Source organism: Geotrypetes seraphini, chromosome 2 (assembly GCF_902459505.1).
Source record: "Geotrypetes seraphini chromosome 2, aGeoSer1.1, whole genome shotgun sequence".
Classification (NCBI taxonomy): Eukaryota; Metazoa; Chordata; class Amphibia; order Gymnophiona; family Dermophiidae; genus Geotrypetes; species Geotrypetes seraphini.
In genome coordinates, this window is record NC_047085.1 from 313,165,211 (window position 1) to 313,182,641 (window position 17,431).

General features: G+C 41.2%; 1 protein-coding gene across 10 annotated transcripts in view; it reads right to left on the reverse strand.

The window, feature by feature from the left end:
* The window catches only part of NEK11 (NIMA related kinase 11), a 539,441-nt gene that overhangs the window by 124,170 nt on the left and 397,840 nt on the right, over positions 1 to 17,431 (reverse strand). For 7 of the 10 annotated variants that reach the window (XR_004538012.1, XM_033930006.1, XM_033930009.1 and 4 more), the window contains one exon: positions 15,022 to 15,133. Coding sequence is in view for 8 of the 10 variants with exons in the window: in XM_033930006.1 (XP_033785897.1) it covers positions 15,022 to 15,133 (112 nt within the window). In the remaining 2 variants the exon portion in view is untranslated. Of the gene's footprint in view, positions 1 to 13,422; positions 15,134 to 17,431 lie in introns of those variants that run through there. The other 3 variants (XR_004538011.1, XM_033930010.1, XM_033930014.1) reach the window with 3 other exon arrangements.

Genomic DNA, 17,431 nt, shown 5'->3' on the forward strand with positions numbered 1-17,431 from the left:
AAATTGTTTTAGCTCACTTTTGCAGGCTAATATATTTCTTTTTAAGATACTTTGGAACTGTGATGTTCAGCTCTGCCTTTTTTTCTACTTTCCTATATAAATGATTTATATTTCTTGCCAATGCAGAGTTTACTTTCCCAATATAGGCAATGGATATGCTGCACCATTTTCCTGGGTCCTGCCATGAACAGCTACCCAAGGTATTAGGATTGGGGGTGTCAATGCGCACCCTATCAACCCTTCAGACACAAGCGACATTCAAGAAATAAATACCAAACTTGACAATATCAGTCGCTGGCTTCGATCTAACCGTTTATCTCTCAATATAGACAAATCCTGTAGTATTCTCTTTCCGGCTAAAAGTAATGAATTTTTAAAAGGACCAATCTGTATAGACACCAAACAAATCCAAATTGAACCTAAAGTCAAATTACTAGGAATCATCCTATCATGACCAGATCATTGCAGTTACCCAAAAATTCTTCTATAAACTCTGACTAATTCACTCTATAACTTCTGCAAAGACTCAACGATTTTTGTGAATGGACAGGCCTTGCCTATTGACTATTCCATAAAAATTCTGGGAGTGACTCTGGACCGACACCTTACCCTAAATGTACACATGGATTTATTGGTTAGGAAATGCTTCTCGATATTATGGAAACTCAGAACCATCAGAAAATATTTTGACACAGTATCATTCCGCTTATTGGTTCAATCTTCCATTTTAAGCATACTTGACTACTGTAACATCATTTATTTAGGAATCTTCAAAAAATCCCTTCAAAGACTCTGAGTTATTCAAAATTTGGCAGTTCGACTGATTTTTGAGTTGAAAAAATGGGAACACATAAGTCCCTATTATCAAAAACTTCACTGGCTGCCCCTGGAAGCACGAGTTTTGTTTAAATTTTTTTGTCTTTGTTATAAATCAATATTGGGCCCGGCCACTATGTACTTGGTTTCTCAATTAAATCTGGATAGTTCTATTAGGCCCAAACGCAGAATTCATATGTTCACCTATCCAACAATAAAGGCCTACTGCTACAAAAGATTCCTGGACAAAGCCTTCCAGGCAGGTAAATGGAACGACTGGCTGGGTAACATTATCATGCATTCCTCATCCTACTTCAGTTTTAGAAAATCAGTAAAAATGAATTTGTTTAATTGATTTGTAACCTAAGAATCTTATAGTTTTTCACTACTTCCATTCTGTAACCTTGTATTCGATGACTTTGTATTTTGACCATTTCGTTGACCTTGTATTCAATGACTTTGTATTGTGACCATTTCGCTGATTGTCCAGCAACTCTTGTTGTAAACCGCCTCGAACTATCATGGCTTTGGCGGTATATAAAAACAAGAAAAAACTGCAGATCAAAATGTACAAGATGCAGGCTATGTTTATTTGTACCAAATATTAATGCAATTACTGATATCACCTTACTACAAACCAAGGGACCTTACATGGTCCGTGTTTCGGAGAACACACCTTCTTCAGGGGTCCTAATAAATATGAATGAGAATTTTGAGTCCAAATAGTACATCATAAGTGCAAAATGGTGTGCAAAAAATGTGATGTTTAAATAAGTACAAGTGATCTAAAAAACTCACAGAATACAGGTAAATAGAAATATAATATATAAATGATAATATATAGATTAAAAAATCAGAAGTGAATTTGAGTGATCTGAAAGTACAAAATGAGAGGATAGGGCAATAGGAAGGGAGAAAAAGTAGGATGATATGTGAGACTATGAAAGCTGATGTGCTAATGTCTATTCGAGTGTTCATAAAGTGCTACATGCGAAAAGTGAAGCATTTGGGTAAGTGAAACAAGCATAAAAGGACCTAGCATGGTTGTTCAGGTTTGAGATAAACCGCAATGAGAATGGTATAAAACTAAAATAAGAAAATTCAAAAAGGACGTTCATAACGAGTCATATAAGAAAATGTCATAAAATTGAATAAAATATGTATACTAATAATGCGTCTTTATTTAAACAAAGGTTTTCATTAAAAGTTCAAGTTAAAAAGAGTTAATATTTGTAAAGCCCATGTAAAAAACTTTCTATTAAAAAAAGTTAAAAAGGGGGAAGGGAGAATTCATTTAGTGAAAGCTACCAAGTTATCCATAAGAAACTACTTAAAACCTGTATTTTGTATAATGAGATGCTAGAAAAGATGTTAACAAATATAAAGCAAGGTATGTCTAAGCAAGGAGGAAAAGACGGTTTTAAAACTAAGAGAACCATATGTAAGGGAAGACGCCAGCAGTGATACTCGGCGATTTCATGATCTGTGCAAAAAGATAATTTGTACGTGTTTAAAGTGAGCGAAATCAAGATTAAAGTAAATAAAGACAACACTTACCAAAAGCCTGTGTGAATGAAACGCGGTATATGAAAAATAAAATTATTATTATTATTATCCAAACCCTAATTCATTCCCTAATTATTTCCCACATAGATTAATGCAATTCCTTATACCATGGAATCACCCAAAAAGAAATTTGCCGATTGCAATTAATTCAAAATACTGCCATTAAGCTTATCTACAATGCAAATAAATTCAATCACGTCACTCTGCTGCTACGTGAAGCACATTGGCTTCCTGTTTCGCACAGAATTACTTATAAAATTCTCCTATTGGTATTTAAGATTAAACTTGCCCACTCCCCATCATTCCTTGATAAATATCTCATTCCTTATGCCTTTCTTCGGGCACCGAGATTCACTGATCAAAATCTACTGACTGTTCCATCTCTCAAAGAACTTTTCTATACTCGAAACTCTATCTTCTCTGTCACAGCCCCTTCCCTCTGGAACGCAATGCCATCTCACCTTCGATCGGAAAATTTACTCGACAAATTCAAAACCAAACTAAAATCCTTGTTAGTTCAAGACGCATACCAAAATTCTGGATATGATCATTTTTCTTCCATCTTTAACTGTTCAAAAAGATCCGCTTTTAAGAAGTGACCCCCCCTTCACCTCCCCTATTTGTTCTCTCCCTTCCCCTTCCTACTTCCCTTTTATTTTCATTTTGATTTTGATGTAATTTGAATCTTCCCCTACCACAGTGCCTATTGTCTCAACTTTGTCTGTATCTTTGTCTTTGTCCAGTTTTTATGTTACCCTATTTTTCATTTTTTTTTTTATAATTACTTTTTAAACTCCAATTTTAACAACTGTAAAACGTCCAGATATTTGTTTGATGGTTGGTATATCAAACTGTAAAGAAACTTGGAAACTCCATGTTGCCACTCTAGTAGCAAGAGTGCTTCTGAGTCTTTACAAAGCCAGTGGCAGCAGTGGCATAGCGAGGGTGAGAGGCACCCCTCCCCCACTCTTGTCTCCACCCCAAATGTATTTTGACAGAAATTAGGGTTTAAGAGATTTATGTACAGTAAATTTTTCCTCAGGTTTAGCAGAACATGGGGGGGGGGGAGGGAGTTGGACACCAAACTCCATTCTTGCCCCCAGGAGCCCTAACAGTTGCTGATGTTGTCTATGTAAGGCAAAATGTTGATGGGGTCATGGCTCTGGTACTTTGTTCTGTTGCCTGAGTATTTCATTATCACATGGCCCTTGGGTAGCATCACATCTGGATTTCCCTGGTATTTTGTTCAAATTGGTCTTTTAGAAGCTGTTTGGGTTTTTCATATTTTGTCTTGGACTTAAGAATTTGATCCTCCCCTAATATGACACAACTCTAGGGTCTGGTTTCCTGAGTCAGAAGTCAAATGGAAATAAGGCAGACGTACAGAGATATCAAGCAGCGGGAAAAAGAACTCCCTACACAAAAATTCAGTGAAACAGAAGTAAAAATGTACTTAGGAGTTTAAGCAAATAATTTTTTAAACAAGTAAGTTTTTTAAGCCTTTCAGAATGACAGTCAAGATTTTTAGTCAATCTTTGATTTTTAAATTTTCTCAACTTTGGAATGATCTTCTGCTTCTTTTAAGGAGTTCTGGTTCACTTCAAATTTTTTTTTTTTAAGGAGTTCTGGTTCACTTCAATCTTTCCATAAATCTTTAAAAAACACTTTATTTGCTAAACATTTTGAAAATTAATTTTCTTGAAATTTTGTCATTATTCCTTATGTTTTTTTTTCTGTTAACTTAACTATTGTAAACCGAGTCGAGCTTTCTTGGAATGATGACTCAGTATATAAAGCCAAGCTTTAGATTAGATTAGATTAGACAGTTAAGATGAAATGGTTCTTAGCTCAGTAGGCAGAGAAATCCAGGCTACAACTACCTGGAAGAAAAAGAGGTAATCATGGATTTGAGGGGCCAGATTCTATAAAGGATATCTAAAGTAGGAGCCACTAGGTGCCGATTTAGGCATCCAAAGTAATTTACTTACCCCCCTTTTTACAAAACTGTGATAGTGGTTTTTAGCACAGGTCAAGACTTTGGTGCATTTACCACAGCAGCTTTGCGCCCACAGCTTTGCAAAAGGGACCCTAAGGGTTTGTGTATGGTGTTTCAGAGTCTTGACTGTACTGCTCCTTACCGCCTGAAAAGAATTTTACCTATCAGTCAGTTTCTCCGCTTATGGCGGATACATTCATCGTTGAATGACTTCAAGGCACAGGCTAAATCTGTGGATTAAATTTTCAGTAAGGGCAGGGAACTCCGGTCCTCGAGAGCCGTATTCCAGTCGGGTTTTCAGGATTTCCCCAATGAATTTGCATGCCCTGCTTTCAATGCATATTCATTGGGGAAATCCTGAAAACCCGACTGGAATACGGCTCTTGAGGACCGGAGTTCCCTACCCCTGAGTTAGGGGCTAGCCAGTAACAGTTATATGCAAAGCAAATCTTCGTGCACGTATGCTCATTGAGATTTAACTGCTGGAATTCAAGGCATCTGCCAATGTGGATAAAGTACTTTGCCATTTACAGTACAGCAGCAACACTTCAGATTGTTAAAACCGATTTGCTCTCATTGCTGTGTTTTGCAAATTCATCCTTGCTCTGATGAGCATCCAGTTTGCGCTTTCCACCATGAGAAAATCATTGGTGAATATTTAACGTACAAGAGATTAGAGGACCAAGATCAACCAGACAGCAATTTATGGCATTATAAATGTGGTGTGGATTTATATTGGGAGGTATTCATTGGAGAGATCCTGCTTCTCAGAAATTGATCAATCTCCATTCCCACACTTCCTGTACATATGCTCTTGATAAGTTCAAAATGGTACATGTTCAGTGCAAGGAATACAGTGCACTAAATGGTTAAGCATATTCAAGCAGGCTTATATAATATTTTGAAACTATTCTAAATTTTAAGAAATTTATGCCTTTAAATAAATCATTTGATGCAAAAAAAAAACCCACAAACAAACCACAACCCAGCCACCATATTTCAGCCATAGAAACATTTGTTAAAAGAAAGCCAGTAAGGCTATTAAGCAGAGACGATACTTTAAATGTGAGCTTTTGGGACCACTAAGGTCTCCTGCTCAATCAATGTCAGGCATAGCTGGTGGATCTGCTGTTGTGAGCAGAGATAATTGGATTCCTGATGAGTATTCCTTTAGGATAAAGCTTTCTTTCTTGCAAGTTCCTAACAAGAAAATGTCACTGTTTAGTTTTATTAGCTTACACAGAAAGTTATCCAGTTTCATGGGTGTACAGTATATTGAGATGCTTTCCATATTTAAAAAAAATTGGAAAGGGAGTAGGTTGATGATCTCAGAAAGCTAGAAAGAAGGTGTCAGGTCAAAAGCGCGCCAGGACAAAGGCGCGAGCAGACAATTGAGCGCAGCGCGGAGGCGTGCGCCGAAAAAAATTACTATTTTTAGGGCTCCGACGGGGGGGTTCCCCCACTTTACTTAATACAGATCATGCCGCGTTGTGGGGGATATGGGGGGTTGTAACCCCCCACATTTTACTGAAAACTTCACTTTTTCCCTGTTTTTAGGGAAAAAGTTAAGTTTACAGTAAAATGTGGGGGGTTACAACCCCCCAAACCCCCCACAATGCCGGCGCAATTTGTATTAAGTAAACTGGGGGTGCTCCCCAACAAAACCCCCCGTCGGAGCCCCTAAAAACAGTAATTTTCTTTGGCGCGTGCCTCCGTCTTGCGCTCAGTTGTCGGCGCGCGCCTTTGTCTTCCGCGTTGTTGTCTATGAACCAGAAAGAAGTCTTTATTGAACTAGAGTGCAGTGTAGTGGTTAGAGCTACAGCCTCAGCACCCTGAGGTTGCGGGTTCAAACCCTGCTCTGCTCCATGTGACCCTGGGCAAATTGCTTAATCCTCCACTGCCCCAGGTACATTAGATAGATGGTGAGCCTACTAGGACAGACAGGGAAAATGTTTGAAGTACCTGTAAATTGCTTTGAGTGTTGTAAAATTACAAAAAGACAGTATACAAATCCCTTTGCCCTAATGATACTGGCTTTCTGAACTATTTCCCTTTCGATAATAGAGAAATTAAAGCAGAAAACACAGTGGGTGGTAGGCTGGGGGGAGGGGTGGTATTTCTAACAATAAAGCTACAAGAGTCCATAGAGAGTAGGGGAGAAGTTGTTACCTACTGCTGACCATATATTCCCTGAAAAGAGTCCACCAATGGATTCATATGATTTTTCATAAGCACTGTTAACGTTAGTATTGGGGTACTTTTGGGCCTATAGGCTATAGGAGAAGTTAGGTTAAACTTGGGCTTTGCTACATGGCTGTCCAGACCATGCTGAACTATATCTTTTTTTTTTTAAGAGAATTAAGCTGTTAGCGTTATTGATCTAAGCATGTATATCGAAAAACATTGCAACATGGAGCTGGATTGTTTATTCTAGATGAGATCATGGAACAGAGGAATTGTGGTAGAAGGTCATTTAGGTCATGATGATCTGGGACAATCCTTCACACCCATGAAGCTGGTTAGAGGGTAGGTCTGCTGAGACTCCCCTTTAATGAGCCTATCAGAGAATGGGTTGTGTATGCTTAAGCTGACTTGGCCTTTGCATCATAGGACCAATTCCAATGACTTAATCCTCATCAAGCTGGACCAATCATGAATTTCCAAGCTCCATTGCTTCCCTGTTAGTCTGTCAACAGCCAATGACAGGACTTACTATTAATGGCTATGGGGACAAATCCTATATAACAATGGATTTCCTGGACATTAGAATGAAGAAGGATGAGAAGGAGAAGGAGACTGTGAGAGAGAACTGGTGGCTTCCAGCCCTGCAGAGGGACTAGAATTATGTACCATGAAGAAGAATGCCTTGCCGGGAAAGGGAGGGGAGGGGGATGCTAGCTCAATTTGAATAGAAATTTCTCACTTCTGTTCAGGGATTCTTGCTCCTCCCTCCTCTGGTGAAGCATAATTCTTCAGGGCACATCTTTCCAGTCCCTCTACTGGGCTGGAGACCACCAATTTTCTCCCATTCTGGTTTACACTATTCCTCACTCACTCACACATATACACACTCTGGCTCTCATTCTCCCACTCTGGCTAATATCCAGGAAATCCCATGTCTCCATAACCATCAATGACGTCCTGTCATTGGCTAATGATGAGCTAACATGGCAGTAATAGAGCTTGACAATTCATGATTGGTCCAGCTTAATATGGATTATGTCATGGGAATTGGTCCTATGATTCAAAGGCCCAGTCAGTTTAAGCATACACAACCTAGTCTCTCAAAGGGAAATCTCAGTAGACCTACCCTTTGACCATCTCCATGGGTGGGCATAATTGTCCATGATCATCATGACCTAAATGACCTTGCACTATGGTTTTTCTGTCCCACAAGCTCACCAAGAATAAACAATCCAGTTCCATGCTGCAATGTTCTTAGTACACCAGCTTGGATAAATAATGCTGACAGCTTAATTCTCCTTAAAAAATAAAAACCAAACAATTCAGACCTGGTCTGGACAGCTATGTAGCAAAGCCTAAATTTAACCCAACTTCCCTATAGCCTACAGGCCCAAAACCACTCCAAAACTAACTATAATAGTGTCATCAGCAGAACAGGTAGAATCATAGGCATAAGAACTGCCATCTCCGGATCAGACCTTCGGTCCATCAAGTCCGGCGATCCGCACACGCGGAGGCCCTGCCAGGTGTACACCTGGCGTAATTTATAGTCCACCATATCCTTATATGCCTCTCTTAAGGAGATATGCATCTAGTTTGCTCTTGAAGCCTAGCACGGTCGATTCCGCAATAATCTCCTCTGGGAGGGCATTCCAGGTGTCAACCACTCTCTGAGGCAGCGGAATGCTTTTTGTTTGGGGGGGGGGGTGTCTGAAAGCTCCGCCCTGACCCACCCAATCTCCACCCCCAGATTCTGCCCATATAATAGTATTAATTGTAATACAATTTTTTCCATTCATTTTTCATATATACATACAATATAATCTTATTAACAACACATAATGGTGAACCACAAAATTAAAATACACAAAGCACACTTTGCTTCTAAATATTCTTTCCTACCAGAACACAGATAACCCCTAAGCAAATATGGGACCATAAACTAAAAGTACTAATATATAAAAATGAAACCCTAAGATACAAGACTCTGCATACAATGCAACACCACACAAACAGTGACACATGTCTCCTAATACTGTGCAAAATATGAAGACAGTAGATGTAAATAGTAGTAGTAGTAAATTTGAATAAACTGATACAATCACCACAAATTAACAAATAGAAATAAACCAAATAATGAGAAATAAGAAAATACCATTTTATTGGACTAATCCATTTTTCAATTAGCTTTTAGAGGCCAAATCTTTCTTCAGGACAGTACAGTATACTGCTGTTATAGTATCCTGTCCTGACCTGAGGAAAGGTGTTTAGTCCCCCCAAAACTGCCTTATTTCTATTTCCTATTTATAAATTTTTATCAATACAGTTACAATACTACTTGATTCTACAAAAAGCAACAAAAAAATTTTTTTGTATCTTTTGTCGTTTTTACTTTAATTATCTTCTCTTCGCTCTTCTTTCTATGCAGCGTTTGTCCTCTCTCTCTCCCCAATTGGGTGCAGCAGCATTTCTCTCCCTTGGTCTTCCTTCTCCCTCTCTCCAATTGGGTGAAACAACAGTATTTCTCATCCTTCTCCCTCTTTCCATCTCTCTCCCCAATTAGGTGCAGCAGCAGCATTTCTCTTCCCTGGTTTTCCTTCTCCCTCTCTCTCCCCAATTGGGTGAAACAGCTGCATTTCTCTACCTCCCCCCCCCCCACTTCCCTGATCTTCCTTCTCCCTCTTTTCCTCTCTCCCCAATTGGGTACTGCTGCAGCATTCCCCCCCCCCCCCCGCAGTCTCACACAGCCGTTGGCAGCATTTTTCTCCCCCCCCCTTCCCTGGTCTTCCTTCTCCCTCTTTCCCTCTATCTCCCAAATTGGGTGCAACAGAAGCATTTCTCTTCCTTCTCCCTCTTTCCTTCTCTCTCCCCAATTGGGTGCAGCAGCATTTCCCTTCCTTGGACTTCCTTCTTCCTCTCTCTCTCCAATTGGGTGCAACAACAATATTTTTCATCCTTCTCCCTCTTTCTCCCCAATTGGGTGAAAAAGTTGCATTTCTCTTCCTCCCCCCCACCCTGCCCCGCGTCGCCGCTAGACCACCAGATAAGGTTTGGGAAAGGTCCAGGATGCAGGAGGGAGGCAGGGGTGGGTCAGAGCTAGCCCTGAAAGTTACCTGTGAAATTTTTATATTCGTAGGCTGGCTCTGCCCCTAACCCCTGCGAATATTGAGGGTCTGCTGTAATCACATTGTGAGAAAAATGTGTGGGTTTTCAGTAGATTCCATTTGATGACTCAAAACAAAGTTTTCCTGGATCAGCTCCTTCTCCCAGTCCCAGCCCTCCTTCTCCTAGTTTCAGCATTAGCTGCATTCTCCCAGACCCAGCATCAACCCTCTTCTATCTACCCCTAGCATCAGCAATTCTATCAGCGCCTCCCCTCCCCCTCCCCCAGCCACAGCATCAGCCTCCCCTTATCCAAGCCTTAGGCTCTGCTCCATCCCCCCTCTCCCAACTAGCACAGTGGTGGGAGCTTGTGTCCTTACGCTTGCCACACTCTGCTTCTTCAACCAGCTTAGCTGCCAGTACAGTGGAAGGATGTGAAAGACATTTCCTGTTTCTCATAAGGATAATTACAGAATGAATCTATTCTCATATTTTAAATTCTCTTGCAGTGCTGGCAGCAGAATTGACAAAGGAAGCAGAGTGACAGGAGCAAAGTCATGCTGTGACAGCAACTGGCAGGTGACATCACTGGAGTACCCGAGCAAGGATAGTTTTCCTGGGCTTTTAGGTTATAACCACAGGGGTTTTTTAAAGTTATAATCAAAAGTCCTGATTAAATCTCACTAAAGAAGCACTGCCAAACTTAATTAAATGAAAGTGGCAATATTTACAATGGTAGTGTAACAGCAAAAATATGCAAATTCAAACAGCAGAAGCCACCTGCAGTTCAGCAGGAGCTATCTTAATAGATTAATCAGGTGGCTTGGATTTGCATATTTCTGAAAATCCATCACAGTGGATATAAAAGAAAACAATATTCAATTAGAAAGAGAAACTGCTGAATTCTTCGAACTTAACTCCAAAGATCCAGAAATTTGCCCATCCATTGTCTGGGAGGCTTATAAAGTCTCCCTTAGGGGTGAACTTATCAATCTTGCCTCTTGGAAAAAGAAACAATCCATGAAAAAAGAGAAAGAATTAGAATCTTCTATCAAAGAGTTAGAACTACAACATATGTCTGCCCACTTAATATCATAAATTTGAATCATATGCTTATGAAAAGAAAAATATAATTCGACTTTCCAAAAATTTGATACAATGTAAATCACCCTGGAAATTCCTGGACTCATATGTTCAATCTATTTCATAGACACTCCTCTCTTCTTCTTCTTCCTCTTCCTCTTCTTTTTCTTTACCCTCATCTTTTGTCCTTTTTTTTTTTTTTTCTTCCCTCAATTTCTCTTTCCTCTTATCTTTTCTTTTACTATTTTTTCATGAACAGTCCTAGTACTTTAGATCTTTTAAAACGATTCAATTCTACATTGCATAATGTAACTGAATATTTGTTATACTAAATGTTTTGTTTTATATTTTGATACCATGTACTTGAACTGTTTCTTATATTTTTTCAAAAAATCAATAAAAAATATTGAACTAAAAAAAAAGAAAGAAAGAGAAAATAGCATGTTCCATTAGTTTTACTGATATTTAATTTTAACTTACACATAAATTATGTAACTTGCAATTCTGTTACAAGATTAGTTCTGCTCTGCAAGAAGTTTACTATCATCTTCCGGATGCATTGAAAACAAGAGGCTTATCCAGGCCTGAACTCTATTTATATTTTAAAACTATAAATTCTAAAAATTGGGAACTACTGTAAAATATCAATATTTAGGGCTCCTTTTACAAAGGTGCGCTAGCGGTTTAACGCACGCAATACCGCACGCTAAACCACCGGCCGCGCTAGCCACTACCGCCTCCTCTTGAGCAGGAGGTAGTTTTTAGGCCAGCGCGGGGGTTGGCGCGTGATGAAAAGTCGCGCATGTTAACCCCGCTAGCGCGGCTTATTATGTCTTGCCTAACTGGAAAGAACACTTAGTGGATTGTGAGTAGGCTGTTAAGCCAAGCAGTTTTTCTTTTCCTTCATGGGAGTTTGGAGTTTATGTTTTTGGAGCAGCTTGTGCACTGCTCTGACTTGTGCTGGGGGTTGAAGAAGGAAAACCGGAGCCTGTCTCTTGGGAGGGCGGCAACACCTGTGGTGTAAGGGCTCATCTCCTCCCAGCCTGTTGGGGATTCGGCTCTACCCAACAGGGCCACAGCCAGAGCCAGAGAGAGCGTTTACAGCGAACAAGTGTTTGGTGCATGTACTGTTCTGCTAGGCCATGAGTAAGGCCAGAAGGAAAAGTTAAAGACCTTTTTTTTGTTGATGGACTGGACTGACTTTGATAGCATGGCTTGTGCTAAAATGAGACTTATTTTGCTTCCTAAGAGGAATGAATTGAATTCCTGGAAGCCTGTCCTTTTTTGCTCGTGCCAATTCTGAAATTGTGTTTGGGGTTTTGGTTTTCTATTAAAGTGGTTTTGTTTTGATCAACCAGGAAATCTCAGTGTGCAATTCTTGGGAGGCACTGAAAACTGTGTTTCACTACCTTTATTTAAACTTTGGCACTGGGATTCAGCAAAGCAACTAAGCCTAGCCAGGATCCTGTCCCACAATATTCATAAATGATCTAGAAACAGGGACAAAGTGTGAGATAATAAAATTTGCGAACGACACCAAACTATTTAGTGGAGCTCAGACTAGGGAAGACTGCGAAAAATTGCAAAGGGACTTGAACACACTAGGGGAATGGGCGACGAGATGGCAGATGAAGTTCAACGTTGAGAAATGTAAAGTATTGCATGTGGGAAGCAGAAACCTGAGGTACAACTGTACGATGGGAGGGATGTTATTGAATGAGAGTACCCAAGAAAGGGACTTGGGGGTAATGGTGGACATGACAATGAAGCCGACGGCACAGTGCGCAGCGGCTGCTAAGAGAGCAAATAGAATGCTAGGTATAATCAAGAAGGGTATTACTACCAGAACGAAAGAAGTCATCCTGCCGTTGTATCGGGCGATGGTGCGTCCGCATCTGGAGTACTGCGTCCAATATTGGTCGCCGTACCTTAAGAAGGACATGGAGATACTCGAGAGGGTTCAGAGGAGAGCGACACGTCTGATAAAAGGGATGGAAAACCTTTCATACGCTGAGAGATTGGAGAAACTGGGTCTCTTTTCCCTGGAGAAGAGGAGACTTAGAAGGGATATGATAGAGACTTACAAGATCATGAAGGGCATAGAAAGAGTAGAGAGGGACAGATTCTTCAAACGTTCAAAAAATAAAAGAACAAGAGGGCATTCGGAAAAGTTGAAAGGGGATAGATTCAAAACAAATGCTAGGAAGTTCTTTTTTACCCGTGTGGTGGACACCTGGAATGCGCTTCCAGAGGGCGTAATAAGGGCAGAGTACGGTACTGGGGTTTAAGAAAGGATTGGACAATTTCCTGCTGAAAAAGGGGAATAGAAGGGTATAGATGATTAATGCACAGGTCCTGGACCTGTTGGGCCGCCGCGTAAGCGGGCTGCTGGGCGCGATGGGCTGACCCAGTGGAGGCATTGCTTATGTTCTTATGTCTACAAAATCCTTAGTGGACTAGAACGGGTATAAGTGGACTGATTTTTCACTCTGTCAAAAATTATAAAGACTAGGGGGACACTCAATGAAGTTACAGGGAAATACTTTTAAAACCAACATGAGGACATATTTTTTCACTCATAGAATAGTTAAGCTCTGCAATGCGTTGCCAGAAGTTGTGGTAAGAGGGTTAATGTAGTTGGTTTTAAGAAAGGTTTGGACAGTTTCCTAGAGGAAATGTCCGTAGTCTGCTATTGAGACAGACATGGCAATAGCCACTGCTTGCCCTAGATCGATAGCATGGAATGTTGCTACTATCTGGGTTCTGCCAGGTATTTGTGACCTAGATTGGCTACCGCGAAGATGGAATATTGGGCTAGTTCAAGGGTATCAAAGTCTCTCCTTGAGGGCCGCAATCCAGTTGGGTTTTCAGGATTTCCCCAATGAATATGCACGAGATCTATGTGCATGCACTGCTTTCAATGCATATTCATTGGGGAAATCCTGAAAACCCGACTGGATTGCAGCCCTCAAGGAGGGACTTTGAGATCCCTGGGCTAGATGGACCACTGGTCTGATCCAGTAAGACTATTTTTATGTTGCCATGTTCATATGGGGAGAATAATGCATAATGCAATATAAAGTCATCCAACAGATAAAAATAATACAATCATTACAACTAACAAAAAAGGCCATTTTCATAAGTACAGTGTTTCATGAACAGAAGCAAGCTATCAGCAGATATGTTCCCTAGGTGGGGGGTACACTATCATATATAGTTTTGTATGTCCCCCCACAGAAAAGAAGGTCCAATCCTCTGCAGGTGCCTTTTTCTTAGAATATTTTCAATGTGGCGAAAAGTCCATAGATGAAAATAGCCTTGAACTTTATAGCAATGTGGGCAGTATGAAACTCAAAGAGGGTAGGTTTATAGAGCTTGTTCTGCATTTAAAGCATGTTTAACCTGTCAAAAAGGCTTCTATAAAATTGCACAACCACATTTTCATGGAAAATATGCACTTACCTTTACGTGATCTATGCATTGATGCTCCCAGAGGTATAGTCTGGGTGGAGCAGAGGCAGGGTTGTGATATATGCGTGCATTTTATACCGTAAAATATACAGGTACACACCCACATGTATACCTTCTTCAGAGAGGGTGTAAATTTGTGCACCAGCAATTGCACATTATTAGGATTGGATGTTGCCTTTGTGGACCTTTTATATTAGCAGCCTACCTCCATGTCCTCGGATTCTATATATAGTGCCAAAATTGAAGGCCAATCCAAGATAGGCATGCAAATAACTTGGCTAAAAAGCCAGCGTGTGCCTATAATTGGGTAGAAAATTGGCACCAATTTGAATCTGTGCACACAATCTTGCTACTTGCTAGTCTATGCACCCAAATTTCATAATGCACAACCCAAAAGGACATGGTCATGGGAGGTGCATGGGCAGGCCTAGGGTGTTCCTAAAATTTCCATGCAGTGCTATAGAATACCAGAGATGTGCACTCAAATTGGGCACTGGAAATTATACCTGGTTTGTAAGTCCTGGTTCACCAAAGTTGAGCGTCAAAATCGGCACCCAAGGTTAATTCCATAATGGGTGCTCATCTTTGAGTGCCCATTATAGAATAGAATTGATTTTTGAGCAACTTTTACTGAATCTAGCCCAAAGTGTCTATACTTGATTAAAATTACATGATTGGCTGCAGTTTCATTCACTCCAATGAAGCCATCATGCTGGAATTTGTTTTTCCAATGAGGCCAGCAGTTGTTCCTCAAAGAAGATAAGTTGATCCACTTCAAAACAGTCACTTGATTTGGAAATTACATTTTGTAGATGTTCTTTGATCTCATTTTCATCAGCATTTTGCCGTCTTGCTGTCTTGAGGTAGTCATACACTTTTTCAAATACTTCTGCCCCGAGATTCTGGATTGCTGATCTAAAATAAGAACAACACATGCAATAAAGTTAGAAAGCTGAATGAGATATAGGAGCTCATTTTCAAAGCACTTAGACACATTAACAAGGAAATTCTATAACCAGCGCCTAAACGTAGGCATCAGTAGGTGCCTTATCGATGCCTGTTAATTGAAAAACACCATCAGAAATGGCAAAAAAACAGTGTTGAAGCGCCTACAGATGCCTAAATAAAAAGCGGTTGGAATTGCGGCTAGGTAGCCGCTTTAGGCCACAGAACACCATAGTAGGCATGACCAATGCCGGAAGTGGCGTTAGGCAGGCTAAAGCGGCTACCTAGCCATGATTCAAGGCAAGGCAGGCGGCTGAAATATAGGCCCGGAAAACCCTGGCCTACATTTTAGCCGCCTATCTATGCTGCCACGGGATCCTAAAGCCAGCCCACAACAGCCATAAGCTGATCGCGGTAGGGGAAGTTATCCCCGATCAGCTGAGCCTACAGGGCTCCCCAAAGCTGCAGCTTCGGGGAGTCCTCTAGCTCAGCTGATCAGGGGGGCGGGAATACTCCTGCCTCAATCAGCTGAGCGGCTGTGGAAGGAGACCCCCCAATATCAGCAGGAAGGATGTCCACTCCCTCCTGCCAGAATCGCTAACCCCCTTAAACCCCTCAAAGTCCCACGGTAGGAGGGATGCTCACTCCCTCCTGCCAGCAGCCCCCTCAAACCCATGACCCCCGTAACTGCCGAAACCCCCAATCCCCCACCCTGACACCCCCCCCAGCCTTCTAGACTACCAGGCAGCAACTCTTGGTAAATTCTAGGAGGGGTGAGGGAACTGGGGGTTGAGGGGAACAATAGACATGTTTAGGGGGTTCAGTGAGGTTGACGGAGATCATCAAAGGCACCAGGGAAGTCAGTAATGGAGAAGGTGGTCAATTGGAATGTTAGAGAAGGAGAAGGATGCAATTTGGCATGTCAGGGATATTGACAGCTGCCATTGGAGGAAGTTGGAACTTCAGATTGAGGAGATTCGGATCAGGGAAGGGACCAAGAAGCTGCTGCAATCCCTCTGTGGTTATAAGACTGCTGGTAGCATGGATGCATTTACAGCCTCCTCCTGAGATGGCCGTAACTGCAGCTGCACTATCAGCAGTCACGATACCTGACTTGCGGCACCAACCCATGTGCTATCAAGTATGGCCGTTTCTCTGCTTCTCCCTTATCAAGCCCACTAAACCACATTAAGCAGCTAGTGTGGATGGAAGCCACATTGGCTGTTTTTTAACATGTGTTAGAAGCAGTGGCATAGTAAGGGAAGGGTAGGGGAGCGGACCGCCCTGGGCGCCATCTTCGCGGGGGCACTGGCACCTCTACTTTTCTCTGCCCTTCGCGCACACCTCTTTAAATGTTTTCTGGTATGAGAAGCATCTTCCACTTGCTGCTCACACCGTCAGTTCCTGGTCACGGGACCAGGACGTGATGTCAGAAGAGAGCTGAGGTTGTCAGGAGCAGCATCTGCTGCATCTGCTGCTCGTGCTGACAAACATGTTAAGAGGTATGTGGAGGGAGGGGGGGCGGGAGCACTTATATGATAGAAAAGAGTAAGGGGCGCATGGCATAGTGATGCCGGGCGCCACAGCCTCGGGTGCCAACCTCCCTCGCTATGCCACTAGTTAAAGGTTAGTGGAGGTGCATGCTAATATCTAACGTGCAGTAAAACCTGAGCTAGCTGCTTAATGCAGCTTAGTAAAAGGACCCTTTAAAGAAATGTTATGGACTATCAATCCTTCTTATAACAAACGTCTGTAAGACAAGGTCTCAGATCAAAGAAAAAATTTGAAGCAACTGCTCACAATGTAACGTATATGTTTTCCAATTTGGAATAACAAATCTGTTTGAGATACATAATTCGTAAAATAGGGCTGAAATGTAGTTTTTCACCAAACATCTGCTTTCATCTTTTATGTTGTCAATTTGTGGAAAGACAAAAGACGCAAAAAGCTAGTCTGTACAAAATATTTGTGCTGATTCCTCAATAACATAGGCCTCAGTGACCGCCCTCCCTTCACACATTTCAATTGTTACACTGAACAAAAACATGATCCTATTGCCACATCAGGTACTAGGGACATGGGGGAAACTTACCAGGCCTTTTTTGCCACTTTTGTTTTGATTTGGCATGGGTTGTTTCATTTTAGAGTATACTACTACTTCAAAAAAATGGATAAGAACCTCTTCCAAATCAAGATAATAAATACAGGTTCCACATATAATTGACTTGTACCTTATCAAGAGGGAAAGACCTCAGCAACCTGCTCCAT